Source organism: Vigna unguiculata, chromosome 6 (assembly GCF_037176805.1).
Source record: "Vigna unguiculata cultivar grain cowpea cultivar isolate G323 ecotype 2 chromosome 6, ASM3717680v1, whole genome shotgun sequence".
NCBI lineage: Eukaryota > Viridiplantae > Streptophyta > Magnoliopsida > Fabales > Fabaceae > Vigna > Vigna unguiculata.
Genome location: NC_140797.1, coordinates 34,759,328 through 34,779,337, shown reverse-complemented (window position 1 = coordinate 34,779,337; position 20,010 = coordinate 34,759,328). Strand labels below are relative to the sequence as shown.

The window sequence follows — 20,010 nt, the reverse complement described above, 5'->3', positions numbered from 1 at the left end:
AACACTAAAATGATGGCTCTTCATCCTCCAGAAGTGCCTTTGACACTGCAACCACATCTGCTCCCACCAAATAGGTGATCATCGCAAAAGAAAAACATACAACATGAGATAGACACACAGAAAGCAAAGGTAAGCTAATCTGATAAGAAAAATCATGCAATTCAATTATAAACAAATCATGCAGTCTTTCTCATTTTTACCAGAATCACATAGGCCACCACAAACATAGTACAAATATATTACTCTAGACTCAATATCCGGATTATGTAAGCGACATCAGATCTCTTGGTGGCGTGCACCCGTGACGGTTCCCAAACTCTGCAGAGTTTGGACACAAGGGGTTATCACCCAACCACTCCCAAGGTAAGTCCCCTTTGCGTTTGTGACTGAATCGGGTCCACAAACTAGGACCTCCTGCTACTCCTCCCGACATAATCCATTATGCTCTACATGAGCCTTAATGGTTATTGGAGCGTCAGGATACCAACCAAAACTGAGTCCTTATGTTCTTACATACACTAAAACATTCCTCTTAGAATTTTCCTTGAAATCCTAATTCAACCACATCTTCTCATATTCCAACTTCATGCAATTTCACCACACATATTATCAGTCATAACAATTCATGCATATCATAACTAGGTTCACATTTTAATATTTAAACATAGCTTCATCCATTAGAAACAAGGGAATAACACTCTGTTGCAGGGGTTCTTGCCCAAGCTGAAAGGTCTTGCCCAGGCGAAAGGGCTCTCTCGCTTAGGTGAGTCATTCTCGCCTGAGCGAGGCTCGAAATAGAAAACAACCCAAACTCTGGGTGAATTCTCGCTCAGGCTAAGTTGTCTCGCTTAGATGAGAGTGACTCTCGCTCAAGCGAGACTGGCTCGCCTAGGCGAGATCTCGCGCAGAGACAAGGGATGAATTTCTGGTGTTTTCGCTCAGGCGAGAGCTGCTCGCTTAGGCAAAAATACCAGATTCTCAATCTGTTCTCACATGCAACAGTCCAGAAATCTAGCACAATCCAATCATATACTCAATTACACAGTTCAAGCACTCATACAACACTCAATCATGCAATTCAAAGTCATCAGAATGATTTCTATACGAAATTCAAGCAAAATAGTTAGCTTCCCTTACTTGTTATCTTGTTTAGACAACTTTATAAACGTCAATGCCTTAAAAACGTCAACACCTCTAACTCCACAGGATGCTCTATCTACACATAAAAACATCACAAGATACCATTATGATCACTGATCAGCAGAGACTCATACTGATGATTAAAACGTCGCATGCAAGCGGAAAAGAGAGCTTGCATGCAATAGAAAACAGAAAAAGACTAAAAAAAAAAGTGGAAACTCAACTTATGCAAACGGAGAAACTGATCGATCCAATTTGAAGAACTCGCCGAGAGGATCAATCCTACGGTCTCGATTCTTCAATCAGACCAAAGAGACAGAACCTCTAGAGAGAAGTCAGATAACTCTAGAAAAGTGGGTTTTAGAGAGATTGTGTGTTTTAAAATAATGAAACTCGTTTATAACAATTCTATTTATACTAAAACCTTTTAATATTAAAATAATTGAGTCTCACTATTTTTAAACCACTATCACTTTTTAAAACGCCATTTTCTAGGGTCTTATAGAAGAAGCCAAGATAGACAATTTTATAAAAAAATTATAAAAATAATGGTCAATTTTAAAAAATTTAATAAATAATTATATTTTAAAGGGTAAAATTGGTATTTTGAAATGTGAATACAAAGGAGGGAATTTTTTTATATATTGTTATAGATATTATAATTATTTTAATTTATATCTTCAATTTTGTTTATTTTAATTAATTTTCACTGTATAATATAATATATTTGTTTTAATTAACATTTTTAAAATAAGATTATTAATATATGATTTGAAATAGGTTCACCTAAATCTATAAACAAAATTTAAAATAATATTGTAAATTTTCTTTAAAAGGTTGTATTTCTATTTCTATATTTCTACATTTGAAAAAGCGTTACCTATTTATGTTACAATGTAGGTATATAATCTTAGCCTAACCATTTTTCTTTTTACTTTAAACTTTAATCAACACTTAAAAATCTATTGTCTAAAATCACTTTTAGGTTTTACTCTTTGTTGAATCTTAATATCAATATACTAATTTAGATGATCTAAGTCAATTACAAAATCAATCTTCATTACTTAGATTTCTTTTTATTATTGAGGGATAACTTATCACTTTATACATTTTATTTTATTATATTCAAAATAGGATGAATAAAAGTTTATTATAAATACATTTGAATCAATACACTTGATGATGTAAATACAACTATAAGATCAAATTAAAGAAAAAAGACAAAAAATAATAATTAAATGTATTAAATATAATTGAAAAAAAAAAGTTAATTGGATTAAATTGAGTTTAAAAAAGAATAAAAAGTGGACCCAATTATACTATTATTAGTTTAATTCATTAATGAATTCTATGTATGTAAGACCTTGGTATCGAATATTTAACATGTAACACTTCTCTAAAATTATTACCTTTCTCAAATAGCTTTGTCCAGTTTTTTCATTTTCCTGTTCATTGAGAAACTAGTAGTTCTAAAGACAATCAAATTTTCTCTTCATCCCTACCGGCAATGTAACAGAATGTGACAGAACTTCATGGAAGACTTCAGCAATGAGATCCCTATCTGCATTATGCAAGAAGGTATTGAAATCATCCCGGATTTCATATATTTTGCCAAACTTCACAAGATATCGGATACAACTCATCTTCAGTTTCATCAACTGATATAGAGATGCGTTTTGGAGCCTCTCAAGAACATTTTTTGTGTCAATGTCTTCAAGAAGACTCTCATGGCATGCATCTCTCAGATCAGATATGTCATACTTGTCAGCTGCACGAAGAAGGGCCAACCTATGAATCAGAAACTCTTCATGTCTGATGATTCCATAGAGATAATTGAGAAAAGCTTGGCATGACTCAAGTGACATATCTGATATGTTTATGGTTGACAACTCTTTCTCCTGAAGATTATGTGAAAACATGCTGCGGAATACGGGTGATCTTGCAGCAAGAACAGCTCTATGAGCTCCTATACTTCCATCAGAAACATTGATGGTGATGTCAGTGTTGATTCCTTCTGTTAGCATCCTACAGATAGACTCTATGACATTTGCATGTGATCTTTCTTGTGAAAATCCTTCTGCCCAGATGGAACAAGGTTCTCCACCCTGCATTCACAAATAACATTCCAAATTAGGTAACTTTCCAGATATGTATTAATGTTATAGGTTATCTATACAATTTCTCCTGTTTCGGTATATGAAGAGTTATCTCTTGAACATAGGTTTAGGTTTTTTGTCCATGATTTGTGATCTGTATTTCATCTTAAAACCAAACCAATTGGAATTAATTGAGTGGATTATCTAAAGAGACGTGTATTTAGAACTTACACTTGGGGATGCACACTTCAAATCTAGAAACTCAACTTCAATAATGAATTTCTTAGGAACCTCAACTGTCCAAGCAAAACCACTGTTGATGTCTACAACTTTGTCCTTTACCTCTGCACAAGATTAAAAGAAGAGTAGATTTACGCATGTACTCATTCAACATTTGAAAGAAACTGTCTTCTATTTGCAATGATCATGCACTTTGGACCAAGTACAACGTCATCTTAATACACGCAGAAACTAACATTATTGATTATTCTCTATCCAAAAAAAAAAAAGTCAAATAACCAACAAAGAAGAGAGAAAATGTAAAAAGAAAATGAGACCTGATGAGTGCAGGATGGTCCTGCGATCTCCAACAGAACTTAAAACCCGAAAGATGAAAGATGCAATGGGAGGACTGGGAATGGGATAGCTGCTCCATTGGGGAAACAATTGAATCGTGTTCTTCTCCACAGACAAAATCCTTGATTTCAAACCAAAAAATATATATACAAAAATCAAAAACCACACATTTGACACCAAATATCAACGACACAAAATCATAAACAAGGGTCTTCAAATTATAGCGCAAGAAGAAAGAGCACTTCATCACACACCAAAACCTATTAAATGAAACATGAGAGGACACAGACAAATAAACATATAGATATTTAGAGAAATACCAATTCCACTTTCCGATCTTGAAAGGTTTAGATCTTCGGGAACTGACATAAACAAAGTTTTCGATTCTCCATTGAGCAAGACGTGGTGTGGTTTCAACTTCGCACGCAGAATAATTCATTCTATTGTTGTGAAAGCCGCTTCTTCTCTTCTTGTTTAAAACCGGAAAACAGATTGCTCTGAGGGTTTTTGCAAAGATTTAATCACACCGAACTTCGGTGATGCTGTAATCGGAAGTTCATCAACAATGATGATATTTTCACTCGGTTTGGAAATAAGATATATAAAAGATATAATATAATATCAAATATTTATGATATTTCAATTTTAATTTCTTAAATTTAAATGATAATTATTAAAAGATTTAAATACCTTTTTGGTCCTCATTTTCGTTTTTCGTGGTGTTTGTTGCGGATTGTCCTCATTTTGACAGAATGTTTAAAATGGTTCTTATTTGTGTCGAATGTTTAAAATGGTCCTCATTTCACAATTCGTGTTTTTGTTGCTTCTTTTCTGTAATAAATCATTAACGGAACATTGTACATATGGCACGTTACGTGTACAAGTGTGGTAATTAACGTTAATTTTCTAGTTAATCATCATCAACGAGATAAGTCTAATACTCACTTACCTAGAAAATTCTAAACCCACTTAACTCGTTAATGATGATTAACTAGAAAATTGAAATGAATAGCGCAACTGCAATCCAATGATGAAATGACAAGTATTAGCTGCTTCCTCTACAAATGCGAGCTGAAGAAAGACGAAGATGGAAAAATTTCCCTAATTGCAAAATTTCTCCTAAATTGTAAGATTAACGTTAATTGTTAATTACCACACCCGTAACATACTCTAATCCAAAGCGTGTCACCTGTACAATTTTCCGTTAATGATTTGAACGGCGTTACAGAAAAGGACCAAATAAAACACGAATTGCGAAAATGATGATCATTCTAAACATTCGGTAACAATGAGGACCATTTTAAACATTATATGTCAAAATAAGGACAATCCGCAACAAAACGAAAATGAGGACAAAAAGGTATTTAAACCTTATTAAATATATATTTTTTAGTTTTATAATAATTATTTTAAAAATTAATTTAAATGAAAGAATATGAAGTAAATAATCTAGTAAACAAAATTCATGTTATTTATATAATATAGAATGGTGGTGGAACGTGAGCTTAGTTCTGTTTGCTGTTTTCCTTGGCATTCTGGTCTCTGTTTTCTGTTTTCCCGCCTAATAAATTTAATTATTTTAATTTTAATTTGTTTAGTTATTAAATGATTTATTTGAATAAATTAATCTAAAAAATTAATTAATGGTGTATTTCAACAGAGCTTATTTTGTGACCAAAGTTTTTAAGATTTTGTTTAGTTAAAATTGGCCGTTTTTTTCCAATTAACATCAATCCCGACAATGATGATAATTGTTTCGATTGATATTAATTAAAAATAATTTTCTTAAACCATTGGCCAGAACGTTTTTCAGTCATTATTGCTATCGTTGTTATCTAGAATTTCTTAGGAGAATGTTAATCGGTGGTGTCCTCAAATTACCGGTTAAAAAGTAATTAATACGCTGGGTTCATCATCTTTATTTTGTAACTAATAACTCTGATACAAAATAATTTGGAATTTTTAAGTACTCAAAGTTAAGGTAATTAATTTTTTTTTTACATTGTTAGTTTTACGGTAAACATTCGTTTTAAGTTTGTTTTATGTTCTTGGGAGTTTGATACAAACTTAATTGGGATGCAGATTCATGAATTTTTAAGAATCATATTACAATATGAAATATTAGAAGTCATATAATTATAGTATAAAATATTATGAGTATTGAAAATTTGTAGATATTGTAAAAATATGAGAGGTATAAGATATATAATAGATATAAGAGATATGTTGCAAAAGGAATTCATATGATTTCTTTCTCTATCTATGTATACACTTTACAAAATATTAGGAGTTTTATAATTACAGTATGAAATGTTATAAGTGTTGAAGATTTGTAGAGATGGTAAAAATATGAGATAAAAGATATATAATAGATATAAAAGATATGTTCCAAGAAGAACTTGTTATTTTATTTTATTCATATACTTTCTTTCTCTATGTATGCATACAATATATATATATATATATATATATATATATATATATATATATATATATATATATAAACAAAATGTAACAGAACATAAAGTCGAACGGTTTTATGTGATTTTTTCTAAAAATTAAGTAACAAAATTATTGATCTAAGAATTTTTCCTTTCCAAATACGGATTTAGGTAGGATACAAACTTAAATGAGTGTGAACTTAAGCTAATTTTTACGTACGTATTTATAATTACTAATGTATTGAGATATTTTCTATATCTTGGGATTTGGTTAAACTAATATGAATGTTGCAATATCGAGAAGTTAGAGAAAGAAAATTCAATAAAGTATCAAATTGATACTTTAATTATTTTTTTGTAAACTTTGTAGACATTTAACACAATTTTTTGTTGATTTTTCTATTAATTTAAAGTTTTTTGTTTAATTATTTTTTAATTTTTAGTAATATTAAAATATAATTATTTTATTATTTAATTATTTTTTAACTTTTATTTGTGAGCATTAAATAAAATATCAAACATAATTATAACACTTATGGTCATTTTTGTCCTTTAAATAAAATAAAACTGCATTAATGATTTTCATGTTAGATTTTATTTAATATTATAATTATCTAATAACTTTTACAAGATTCAATATGTATTAATCATCCTTAACCGATGTCCTAAGGTCACTGGTTAACAAGATCCAATTTCTTATTAGTCAAATCAATTATGGTTAAAATAGGTTGAAAATTTCTCTAATTAATATTAAAAAAAATAGTTTAAGAAATATTTCAAACGTTTTTGTTTACAAAGAGAAAATAAAATATGAAAAAATTTAAACTCAAATATTTTTTTTATCTAAATATCTTATTTTATAATATATTATTAATTTTTTTATTGAAGTAAATCACTTTATAAGAATTCTTCACAAAGTTAACTATTTGAGGTTGAGATGGTCGAGATTCCATTATTCCTCTGAATAAATTTCTGTTAACAAATATAAAATGTATAAAGTATCCACCTATTTATATTCATAAAATCATTTATATTTTGATAAAATGCATAATCTAAATTAACTAACTGATTAAAAAGCGTTCATGTATTTTATATATAGAATTTAATAACTTCAAGAATGACTATATATGCTTTACTTGGAAGAAAGTATAAAAAGTGAATTTGTCGATTGGAGAGCTTGAGACGAATAAAAATTAAACGAAACAAGGAATAAAATATGTTATGCAATTACAAATTATTTCTATGTTTATAGAACCTAGAAAAACAAATGTGACCTTCTATCAGAAAATGTAAATTTAAGTACGAGTAAAACAAATATAGTAATTATGCATAAAACATCTTGAAGAGTATATCATTAATATTATATATATATATATATATATATATATATATATATATATATAAATAAAGAAAGTCTCACGATAAACTACAACTAACTTTATAGGTATTACTTTTATTGTGTTTATTTATAGCAAGAGAAGAGTGTACACTCCAAAAAAATTGTGTTAAATATGGTAGTTAAATATTGTATAAAATGATGGTTATAATCGCTATATTTTATATGTCCAGCAGGTTTGCATCCCGTCATATATAATGTCGTCACAAAATATAATATGGTGATTTTATGCGAAACCTTGCAACATCTATCATTTAATGCGGTATGCAAATAATGACAATTAAAGATGTCGTATTCTCAACACAAATAATGGAAGGTAAAACTACCCTAATTTGTTTATTTAAAAAAAAACTCTAATAGAAATGTAATAGCTACAAACACCATTATTTTCATTGTACTTAAATGTAATGTGATGTTTCGAACTGTCATAATTAGAATCTAAAATTATATTTATAATTTCATTATTTATTTAACTTTCTACAATCAAACTACCACATCAACATGGAATAGATTAATAAACAATAAAAAACTTAAACGCTTCACTTTTTATAAACTAATTACTGGATTCTTGTGAATCTAATTGATAGAAATTCCGTCCAATAAAATGGACGAATTATAAATCTCTAAAATAATATATAGAAATATTACAAATAGAGTCATTGCAACCAGTAGCGGAGGATCATTGGGGCAGGGGTGGCCATGGCACCCCCTCCCCTCCCCCACAATTTTTAATTTTTTATATTATATATATTAATTATTTTTAATTTTTTATATTATATATATTAATTATTTTTAATTTTTTATATTATATATATTAATTATTTTCAATTTTTTAATTTTTTTATTATATATAACATATAAAAATTGATAAAAATTAAATGAGATATATTTTTATTTATTTTATAAGGCATAATATTTAATGTTAATAAATATTAAAATATAAAATTAAACGTAATAAATAATAAAAATATTTATTAAGATATTTTTTATTTTCTTTCTCATTGTATTTTTCATTTTTTCACAAGTTATATTGATTTCACATTTTCACATGTTTTCTTTTCATTTTGAGAAGAAAAAAAAACAGTTAAATACAAATTTATTCTTTTTTCTTTCATTTATCATTTGTTCTCTTTCATTTATGAAGACAAAAGGTAACTCTCTCGCATTACTTGATAGTGAAATATTTGTTTAAAAGTTAATATTATTTTTTATCTCATGAGCCTTATATTTATTTTTTATGATTATAGGAAAAAAATGACTGTACTATGTGTTTTTTCATAATCAGCTTTTAATGGGAATTGATTGTCATTGATTTTTTTCTTTTAGTAACTTAATTTTTATTTTTTTAATTAAATTATGATAAATTATTTTTTAATCTTAAACTTAAAAAAGAAATAGGTATATTGACGAAGAATAAAAAATAGATTTATTTCTTAAAAGTGATAAAAAGAAAGCTATTGGTGAAGATGAAATCAATACAAATTCAATATCTTAGCTTTATGTATCCTGAATCATGATACAAATAATCATATTGTTCTATTAGAGAAACATGTTTTATATTAATATTTTGGAACATGTTTATCTTTACATTGAAAAAGAAATAGTTAAAAATTTTAGTTTTGACTCAATTATGGATGAGTTCAAAAATCTGGAAAACAAAGGACAATTCTTTGTATATGTGTGATTTCTTTAGATACACGATTATACTAAATTATGTATACATTTTTATTGTGTTAATGACAATAATTAAATATATAAATTTTGAATTTTGAGTATATTATTTTGGCTCCCCCAACATTATTAGTTAAGATCCGCCACTGATTGCAACACCCATCAAAGAAGTAGTTTCCCACCCGGGTCTTTTATAAAATCATTTAAAGTAAAAAAAATATTAAATGTAAATTTTGATCACAAATATTCATTCATAATTTATATAAAAAAATTTCACATTATCCACACCATCCAAAAGTTTACACGTTGAAAAAAAAAATCTTACACATATACAATATATTTTCATATAGCTATCTTCTTAACTAATGTTGAAAAAACAAATCTTACACATATATAATATATTTTTATATAGCTATCTTCCTAACTAATATTGTTTTACTCGCTTGATCTTCTTCTGTCATTCTGTATTGGAGTACCACTTTCTTTTATGTAATTTCTGCTTTGGAAAGGGGCTTCTTTGATATTCAATGTCCATGACACTTTCTTGAGTTTTCTTTAGCAAGCTATGTCTTTTATTTGGTTTTTTAAATAAATTTACACTTGCTATACCAAAATAATAAAAAAGATTACTATAGTATTCTTGGGCAAAAGATGGAGAACCTGTAGACATTATAAAAATTAAAAGAAATTAAAGAAATTAAAAATTTCACGATTTCACACGTGACATATACGTATACGGTGTTAACTGTAACTTAACGGAGATGACCAAAATTAACCCTCTTAACTAATTGATGGACTAAATTGAACCAACTAATAATAAGAAGGCCAAATTGAATCAAACCAAAAAAATTAGAGTACTAAATAAGTAATTATATCTAATTATACCCAAATTACGGAAACAAACTTTACCTTAATAAGTTAATTTTATAAAGTTGAATGAAACTTAATCCTACTACATTAATAATAACCAAACTAAACAAAAATCTAAGATTTTGCGAGACATGATATTTGTGATGAGAGCATATATTTTAAGGTTGCAAGTAGGGATGTCGAAAAAAATTCCCGCAATGGGTAGGAAATAAATATTAAAAATGAATATCCGCTGTCCGTGGGTACAGGTATTTTTGATACCCGCATGTTAACGGGGCGTGTACGGGTAACATAGTATCCGTATCCGTGGATACCCGTACTCGTAAACTTTAATTCACAAAAATACCCTCATATATATATATATATATATATATATATATATATATATATATATATATATATTAGTTAAAAACATTCTGACATAGTTTTTTTTAAGTTGCGCATCTTGTCTTGTCTTTTGTCTTCATTCTTCCGCCTTCAAGTATTGGTACATTGTCTTCTTCTGAGTATACCCCTTGACAATCTTCTCTTTCCCTTATTTGAAATTGGACATATACATCAAACCCTATATAGACAGTGACGTTTATGGTATGTTTGTTGTCAAATGATGGAATCAAAATAAGAATACTTGGCAAGTGGTAATTGAGGTTTATTATTTGATTATTTGTTAGGAATCAATCGGAGAAAGTGGACTTGTTGATCAAAACACTAATTACAGAATTTCCATTTTGTTGAACGTCATTTTATATTTATTTTTATAATTATTTGGACTTGTATAAACTTGAGTTTGTTTGAATTTTATTTAAAATTTATGACAGTGATATATTTTATTTTATTTTATTTGAATTTATGATTAAATATTTGTTATTTAAATAATTTTGTAAATACCCGCGGGTATTCAGGTACCCGCAAATATGAAAAAAATAGACGGGTACCCGCATAACGGATACCCGACATATATGAGTACGTGTATGAGGCAAATATGTACGGAGGAGCTACTACCCGTACCCTGCCCGTACTGTTGATATCTCTAGTTGGAAGACTCCAATTAGGATAATCTTTTGAGAAGGCCAATATTTCGAGAAACATGAGGCCAAGATGCAGAAGAAGTTCTTAATCCAATATTGCAAGGAATCTGACGATTATCTACTGCAGAAATTACTGATTTATATTTTTGATCACATATATGAAACAATAACTATGGTGTTTTCTGTTAGAATTAATTGACGAATTAATTCTATTAGTGACTCATTTGAAATATTATGATGGGTCCAATTGTGATTTAATAAAATATAAAGACTTATTGGTTATTATTATGGGAAGTGATAATAAAATAAAGATAAAGATAAAATAAAAACCAACTTGATGGACGTTGGTTTATAAAAGGAATTGGAGTTCTGTCTCTGGCCATAAGGTTCTTTTCACTGTAACCCATCAAGAACGTGTGAGAAGAGAAAGAAAGGCAAAGAGATAGATTGGGAAACGGTGGTTGAAGAGCACACAAGATTATAATTGAAGAACGCATATTCACAAGATCTCTCATGGATCAAGGTTAGTTAGTGCTCTATTATGATTTATCGTGTAAGAATTATAAATCTTAAAGATCCTTAATTAAGTTTTACATTTTCTAGTTACTAAAATTGAGTCAAATGCTTAACTCCATACATGATAGATGTTAGTGCGTTCATTTGAACGTTTAGACATATATAACATAAGATAGTAAACAACTTACTTTAAGAGTCCAAGTCAAAATTAATTTCTATACATCTTTCACTTTTAATTCACTAAGACGTTATTAAAAATTATAACCTCTTATAAATATATTATAACACAAACATCAAATTATAAAACACACAATACCTCAAACTACTAAACACAAGTATTAAAACAATATACGGTACACAATAATTTTATAAATTTTCTATTTTTCTTAAATTTTAATAAAAAGGAATTTGAAATTTAATTTGATGATATCAAATTGGATCAATATCTTGAATCACAAATTCTTTAACTATAAAATCAACTCATGAAATACTGTTTATTCTGGTTCCTGCTACATTTTTATCCTAATCCATTGTCACCAATTAATCTTCACGATGATCTCCAAATAAAGAAATTAGTTAAGTGATCGTGATTATAAACATGGATTACAAAGTCTTGAAATTATCATCATTTGCAGCGAACACCATAAAGAAACAACCACAAGGAAATGTGTATATTCGGAACATACGATTGGGGATGCACTCTTCAAATTTAGAAACTCAAATTCAATAATGAATTTCCCAGTTTGTGGAACCTCAATTGCCCAAACAAAAACCTCCTTGCACTTTATCTCTTTCTCTTCTATTTATGCACCATATGAAAATTTGAGAAATTGTACCAAGTCAATATGCTATCCTATTGAAATTAGTCCCTTTTGAAAATCTTGAATCAATTTAGTCTATTATCTCTAGAAATGTGTGAATTTAGTCTTTTAAACCTATTTTTTAAAGTTTATTTGACATTTTAATCACGTTTCTCAACTAACATTAAAACAAAAATGTGTTAAACAGTGTAAACAAACTAAAATACTATAATGAGTGTTTGAAAAGTCAAATAAACTTAACAAAAACAAATTGTTAAAACAACTAAATTCACATATTTACATAATTGATTGACTAAATTTGTTAGAAGGATTTCGAGAAGGATTTATTCTAATTCTAATTTTCACGTTGAAAGATCAAAAAATTAAATGAAACTAAGACCTGATTGTGTCATGATCCTGCGATCTCCAACAGATCTTATAACCTTAACGATGAAAGATGCAATTGGGTTGATGATGTACGTATCTAGAAACAGTTTAATCTCGTTCTTCTCCACAGACAAAAACCTTCATTTCAAACCAAAATAAAAAACCACACATTCCAACTTGACACCAAATGAACAACAGAGGATCTAAAACAAGGTCTTCAAATTATAGCGCAAGAAGAACACTAAATAAACATATAGATAGATAGAAAACTACCTCTTCCACTTTCCGATCTCGAAACGATCAGATTTTCGGGAAATGACAGAATCCAAGTTTTCGATTCTCCATGTTGCAAGACGTGACGTGGTTTCAACTCTAAATGCAGAATTGTTCATCCTATTCTTCTGAAAGCTGAATGGTTTATTAACAAAGAACAGATTATTTGAGAATTACTGCAAGAGATTCAATCACACCGGAATAAGGTGCAGGGAAGTTTATGCACACTCACCAGAGTTTTAAAGCTTTTAGAAATGCGAGGAATATAAGAGATGTCCGATATTGTATCAAATATTTAAAACTTTTAAATAATAATTAAATTTTTTTTTCTTAGAAAATTTATTTTTAAAACTAAAATATTTCCAAAAATTTAATTTACATAAAAAATATATTAAAGAAATATTCTGAAATTAATTTATGTTTTTTTATATGTACCATTATGGTGGAAGGTAGGACGAGATATATTAGGTCTTCTGTCACTTTGTCGAGATTGACATGGTGTTGGTAATCTTGAAGTCGACGTGATCTTTACTCATATATAGTTATTAAGATTTTGGTTGGGATGAGCCCGATCCCCTTGGTCGAGATCATCTCGATCTTGTGTAGCACAATACATAGTGGTGGTTGAGATGATTCAGGCAATGGTGACAAATATGGTCTCGACCTTAGGTTGGTATGATATTGGTCATCCTAATTCAATATGATCACTACTCATGGTGACAATTTTAGTGGTGGCTGAGATGATGTAGGATGTGGTGACTAAGATGATCTTGCTCCTAAACAGTGCATTAGCACCCCAAGCTCGTTATTGCACGTAGTGCAACAAAAGTCTTATGTCGAGATGATGTGTGCTCGTATTCAGTATCAAAGGGATGTCCTTAATGGATTTTGATCGCTTGCCATGGTGATAGGTTGCCAACTGGAAGACGTGTTAAGAAACATGTCATATACAAGCAAGTTGACAATAATAAGAGAAAAAAAAATGCTATGAATCAAATTGATGCTATGAATAAAGAAAGATCACATCTTCTCTGAGCGCAATTATTGAAAATTTTGAAAAATCTAAATGTATATGTAAAGTTATGGAAATGATCATGTCGGACAATGAAACTTCTATACCCAATTAATATAAAATTATGAGACGGACCATCCCGTACTTAATGGGAGGGATCATCTCGAATGATAAAGCTTTCTTGTCCAAGGGATCTCAGACTAAGTGGGAGAGATCATCTCAGACGATGAAGCTTTCTTAACCAAACTTAAATAAGAAATCAAGTTGTGGGAGGAATCATCTCGGTCGATGAAGCTTCCTTACCCAAACTCATATAAGAAATGAAGTTATGGGAAGGATCATCACAGTCGATGAAACTTCTTTACCTAATCAATATAAATAAGTGGGAAGAACCATCTCGGACGAACTTTCAATAAATATAAATACAACGATATTTAGAATATGGATAAAGTTCACTTTAATTGAAATCACATGTCATTAACGATAATGCTTAGTAGTATCCACTTTAACAGGTCTAAGTTGCTTTTTAGGAACTGAGATAAGGTCGACACCCAAAGCTTCTTCCAAAATACTGGTTTTGTTCACATTCAATGGTGTGTAATGGTTGAAACGCGGGTGTTTTGGCTCTTTAAATTGGTGTTGTGAGTGGGATGATCTCTTCTTGTCAAAAGGTCTCTTCTTGAGAGATGAAGTCTTGCGATATTGCAGAACTCCTTTAATTTCTCCATCTGCATGAACTTGATTGCTCTTGTTCTTAGCTCGTCAAGAGTTGTTACGGATTTTTTGCATAGACTATCTAGAAAGGGTATAGATCTAAGAACAGTAACAATATAATGTAATGTCACTAAAGATTAAGGTTAAGGTTGGGGTATGCACAAGAGAAATTACTTCAACAATGACTCCACATGTATATTCCAAATTTGCCTTTACAATGAAGGGCAACCCCTTATTTATAGTGGAAGGTTAATTGACCTAAAAATAGACCCACTAGCCAAGATTTAAATCCTAAATACAAAATACTAATAAAAAAAATGCAAAACAAGTGTAAGCTTTCTAGACGTTGTTCGTGCTCCATGGTGCCCCTCTTCCACCGCTGGATACTGGCATCCCTTATAGATAGATCTTGGTTGGCTGCTGTCTTGACTAGCGTTGGTCGCCAGTTCTACCGTTGGACGCCAGAGGCCACTCCTCTTCATGCACCTCCATTGGTTAGGCTCTTATCATCCATGCCTACGTCAATGAGAGGAAAAGAAGAGAGGAAGAACGATGTAAAAGGCAAAGAGAGAAAATACACCAAAAATATCTCACTTCGATTTTTTTTTCTTTCTAAAACGTATTTATTGCATTAAGGAAATCTTTTCTCAAAACACATTTCATGAAAGGGTGTTCTAGAAAACTCATTCAAGAATAATATGAAAATTTATTTTGAAAATCTTATTTCAGAAGACCTGATCTGGAATGCCTTTCGGAAATACTGTTCCCAATTATTATTTTTTCTGAAAATCTTATTCCAAAAATTATATTCCCAAATTGTTGGAAAGCTTAAAGTGTCTGAAAGATAGTGATCATTTTACAAATTTGAGGGGATGTGCGAAGAAATTGTGAAGTGCAGGAAGTAAAAGTCGAACTTAGATAGGACAAGAACCGAGAATGAATGACTGTACTTTGATAAACAATATAGTCTAAAGTCTGAGACTCTATTCAGCACTCTAACCCTCTTGTACCACAATTTACATTTTTTAGGATATACATGCATGCGATAATATACCTATGCAGTGGGAAATTAAATCGATAATTGATCTTATTAAAAAATATAAATGTCAATAAACCATAGGTATCTCTCATCTTTAACCAACTAATTTCCATTTCACTTTTCAATAAACACAGTTAAAATTATTTTGAATCTTTGACCTGAGATAACCTCTAACATCTAGTCATTTTGGCCTTTTATTTTTAATAACTCCTACATACTGACATTTACACACCAACCCACTGAAAAGAGAAAACATGTTTTAATTTTGATTATCAATGATAGAATTTGATGGTTAATTAGTGTTTTAGCTGATGTAATTCACATAATAAAACGAATAAGAAATAATCTATGATAGATTGTTATTGATTTTCTCTCATCAGAGAGAATTTAAAGAAAGATCATATAAGAGAGAATTTAAAGAAAGAGAGACTAAAGGAGTCATTTCAAGATGGTAATATATATATATATATATATATATATATATATATATATATATATATATATATATATATATATATATCCTTATACAGAAGACAAAAGGATTTATCATCCATTAACAATATTTTGTCACAATCAATCAGTAAACATTCATAAATAACGCTAATTTGTAGCAATGTATTCATGATGATGAGCAAAATTTCACTTAAACAGTCAAGCTTTACACTCACAACAATGATTGATTTGGACTTGGATAGCTGAACTGAATGAAGTAACTCCTCACAATATCATCCTCAACAAACTAGATAGCTATAAAAGAATCTAAGGGAACAAGAAAATAAACCTATAATGGCATGAATAAGAGAGGATCAAAACCTTTCTGCCAATCTAGCAGTAACTGCTCTTAGTTTGGAATACACCTTTCCTGCTGGTGATCCGAGAATCAGGCTACAAAGAGAATCCCTGGCAATCTTTATGTTGGCAAAAGATCCCAATATGTGAATTTTGGTGTCAGCAATCACGATTCTTGTCTTTGATGCGTTCTCAATTGCAAACTTTGTTTTACCACCTTTGCCAGATAACCTTCCAATTGCACGAGACAAGTGATCGCCTCTAAGTGTTTTAACATCCTTGATCTCAAAGGACTCAACGTAGAGCTCATCAAGACGCAGAAGAGCGATGGCATCTATGACATCAAAACCCAGCATGAAAGCATGGACAAAATCAGCACATTTTTGCAGGTTACTAATATCAGGTGTGTCTGTCCTTGTCTTCAACTCAACTCTCCGAGCCTTCAAATTCATTCGGACATCAATTTTCATCTGTTCAAAAATGGGAGTATAGATATCCATCCAAGCTTTCTTGAGGGGGGTATAACGATGAGGTGGAACATTCACCTTGCGGAACTGAATCTCTCCATCGGACATCTCATGAGGCTTCAACGGCTCAAACTTTGGCTTCTGTGGCAAAAGTTTGGCTTCAGATGGGACAGTCTCAATTTCCATGGTAGATGCTGTCTGATTCGACACCATTCTGCAAATGTTCAAAAAGCAACCCAGAATAAGTTGATTTAAAAGATACAAAAAGGAAAACAATTTAAATAACCCATGTCTATTTCTCCGGTTCTAGTTACGAGCAGCATAATTATCAATCACAAATAGTTTGAAATAGCTGCGATTTTCTAGTATAAAATAGCATCTGTAGATAACTTCACACAACTATGATGAGCAGAGCATTCCGAAACAGAACAAAAGTCCAGAGTTTGCAAGAAAATATAACTGATCAGGTGCTCCAAACCTCCTTATTAACTGGTTGGATTATTCTCCTTTATACCAAAGGACACTTACTCTTAACTAAGGAGAACTAAGGAGCCACACGTTAATATAGTTCGCTTTCACTTCCCTTTCAAATCCTTCACAATTTAATGAGAAACATAGAATAACTAAAACATATTCCTCCACATCATTATCATTTATCTAATTCAGAGATTCCAACTAAAGCATGGATTTGTGCGGATTAGTTTTTGTTTTCCATGTTCTCAATCAGAACAATTCGACAATGAAATGAAATCAGGTCAATAAGGTGTAACTAGAACAGAGCGATTTACGATACGTGAAAGAAAGCTTAAGCATACCTGAAAAGAGGGAGGGTAGCAGAAGACGGAGAAGCTGGCAGTGGTGGAAACGACCTGCACTAGCAGCGGCGGCGACAAGGGTGGAAAGTTTGATGCAGCAGCTTCAATCTCTCAGGGTTTGCATAATGTATTTAGGGTTTTATAGGGACAACGATATGTATTATAAAATTTGTTGGAGGCTATTCTTGTCTTTTACCTGTTCTATTTCTTATGTTTTAAATGATAACTAGTGGTGCTATAATGTGTGTTTTTTTTTTTTAATTTTGTATTTATAAATAAAGGTTTAATTATGTTTTTGGTCTCAATTTGGAGTCAAAATCTTAATGGTACCCAAATTTTTAAAAGTCTCAAGTTAGTCGTCTTTTTTGTTAAAACTTCTCACGTTTGTCTTTTTCGTTAAGTCAAGATGACGCCGTTAGAGGGAGTATCACGTGTCAGTTCCTCGATTTTTTGAATTTTTTTATTTTTTTATTTTTATTTTTTTATTTTTGAATTTTTTTAAAAAAATCAAAAAAAAATGCCACGTGTCAAACTGTCATTGTGCCACGTGGCAGTGACAGAGTGACGTGGCAATGACAGTGACACGTGTTAGTATTACACCAGGTGTCATTTCCTTAGTCTCAATTTGATCCCTTTATTTTAATTTGTCTCAATTTAGTCCTAATTTTTGTAAAAATTATCAATTTTGTCCCTCTTCAAATTGAAACAAAAATTAATTTTATATAAATGTTATACAAATATTTTTATTAAATTTGATATTTTTATTCAAATTAATATTTTTATTATATATTTTTAACATAGCTAAGTTTATTTAAAATTATGTTTCACATTCAACTTTACTTCAAATTGTTTTCAAATTTTAAATTTATGTGTTTTATTGTTACATGAACTAGATAATTTATGAATTTTTTTTTCTATTAACATTATTTTCCATTAACAACTTTTAAACCATTTTAAATAAAGTTCAATGTAAATCCATGCTTTAAAAAATTTGGTTAAAAGTAGTATAAATTTCTTATATAAATTAAACTTAGGTCACACTTACATAATCTCCATTTAATAAATTTCTCTAAAAACAAAACCATCAATTGATATTTAACCTACAATGTTGACTGCTTCAACTTACTTTTATAATATTTTAACAGAGTTCTTTTAAATTTAAATTAGAACTATAGTATAAGCATTACATACAACTAAAATTTGCAATAAAAAAATATTTCTCTTTATTATTGATTTACAACAAACAATCTAAATTGTCATATAAATTTTTTTGAATAGTTGTCATTTTTTTAAATATTAAAATTAAATTTGTAGATTGAAATAGATGGTGATTAAACGGACCAAGTTTTCTTCTTAACAAGGGTTTTTTCAATTTCAATCAATGCATGATATCCCTAAGGAGCTAAGGTACCCATAATTCACCTTTTAAAGTTCAATTTCTAATTCGGTAACAACTTTTAAACCATTTTAAATAAAGTTCAATGTAAAATATTAATTAAATGAACTTAAGTTGGTTAAAAATATTTACTTGAAATATCAATTTTGATGAAAATATTTGTGTACATTTATATAAAAATTAAATTTAATTTCAATTTGGAGAGAGGCAAAATTGCTAATTTTTACACAAATTGGGACTAAATTGAGACAAATTAAAATAAAGGGACCAAAATGAGACTAAGGAAATGACACCTGGCGTAATACTAACACGTGTCACTGTCACTGCCATGTGGCACAATGGCAGCTTGACACGTGGCAATTTTTTGATTTTTTTAAAAAAATTTAAAAAAAATAATAAAAAAATTCAAAAAATCGAGGAACTGACACATGACACTTCCTCTAACAGCGTCAACCTTGAGTTAACGGAAAGAGCAAATGTGAGACGTTTTAACAAAAGAGGGGACCAACTTGAGACTTTTAAAAATTTGGGTACCATTTTGAGATTTTGACTCCAAAATGGGGACCAAAGGTATAATTAAACCT

The 20,010-nt window shown here is 29.8% G+C and overlaps 1 protein-coding gene and 1 pseudogene across 2 annotated transcripts; both read right to left on the bottom strand.

Moving 5' to 3' along the window:
• Positions 1-2,435: 2,435 nt before the first annotated feature.
• Positions 2,436-4,380, bottom strand: LOC114188767 (BTB/POZ domain-containing protein At1g55760-like). Its single transcript, XM_028077405.2, has 4 exons — positions 4,133-4,380; positions 3,794-3,933; positions 3,468-3,580; positions 2,436-3,245 (listed from the first exon to the last, which is right to left on the bottom strand). Exons 1-4 carry the CDS (start codon positions 4,249-4,251, stop codon positions 2,610-2,612), a joined length of 1,008 nt encoding a protein of 335 aa, XP_027933206.1. The 5' UTR covers positions 4,252-4,380; the 3' UTR covers positions 2,436-2,609.
• Positions 4,381-16,554: 12,174 nt separating this feature from the next.
• LOC114186723 (uncharacterized) lies at positions 16,555-18,161 on the bottom strand (annotated as a pseudogene). Its single transcript, XR_014995636.1, has 2 exons — positions 18,031-18,161; positions 16,555-17,429 (listed from the first exon to the last, which is right to left on the bottom strand). The product of XR_014995636.1 is annotated as an uncharacterized LOC114186723 (transcript).
• Between the last annotated feature and the right edge of the window lie 1,849 nt (positions 18,162-20,010).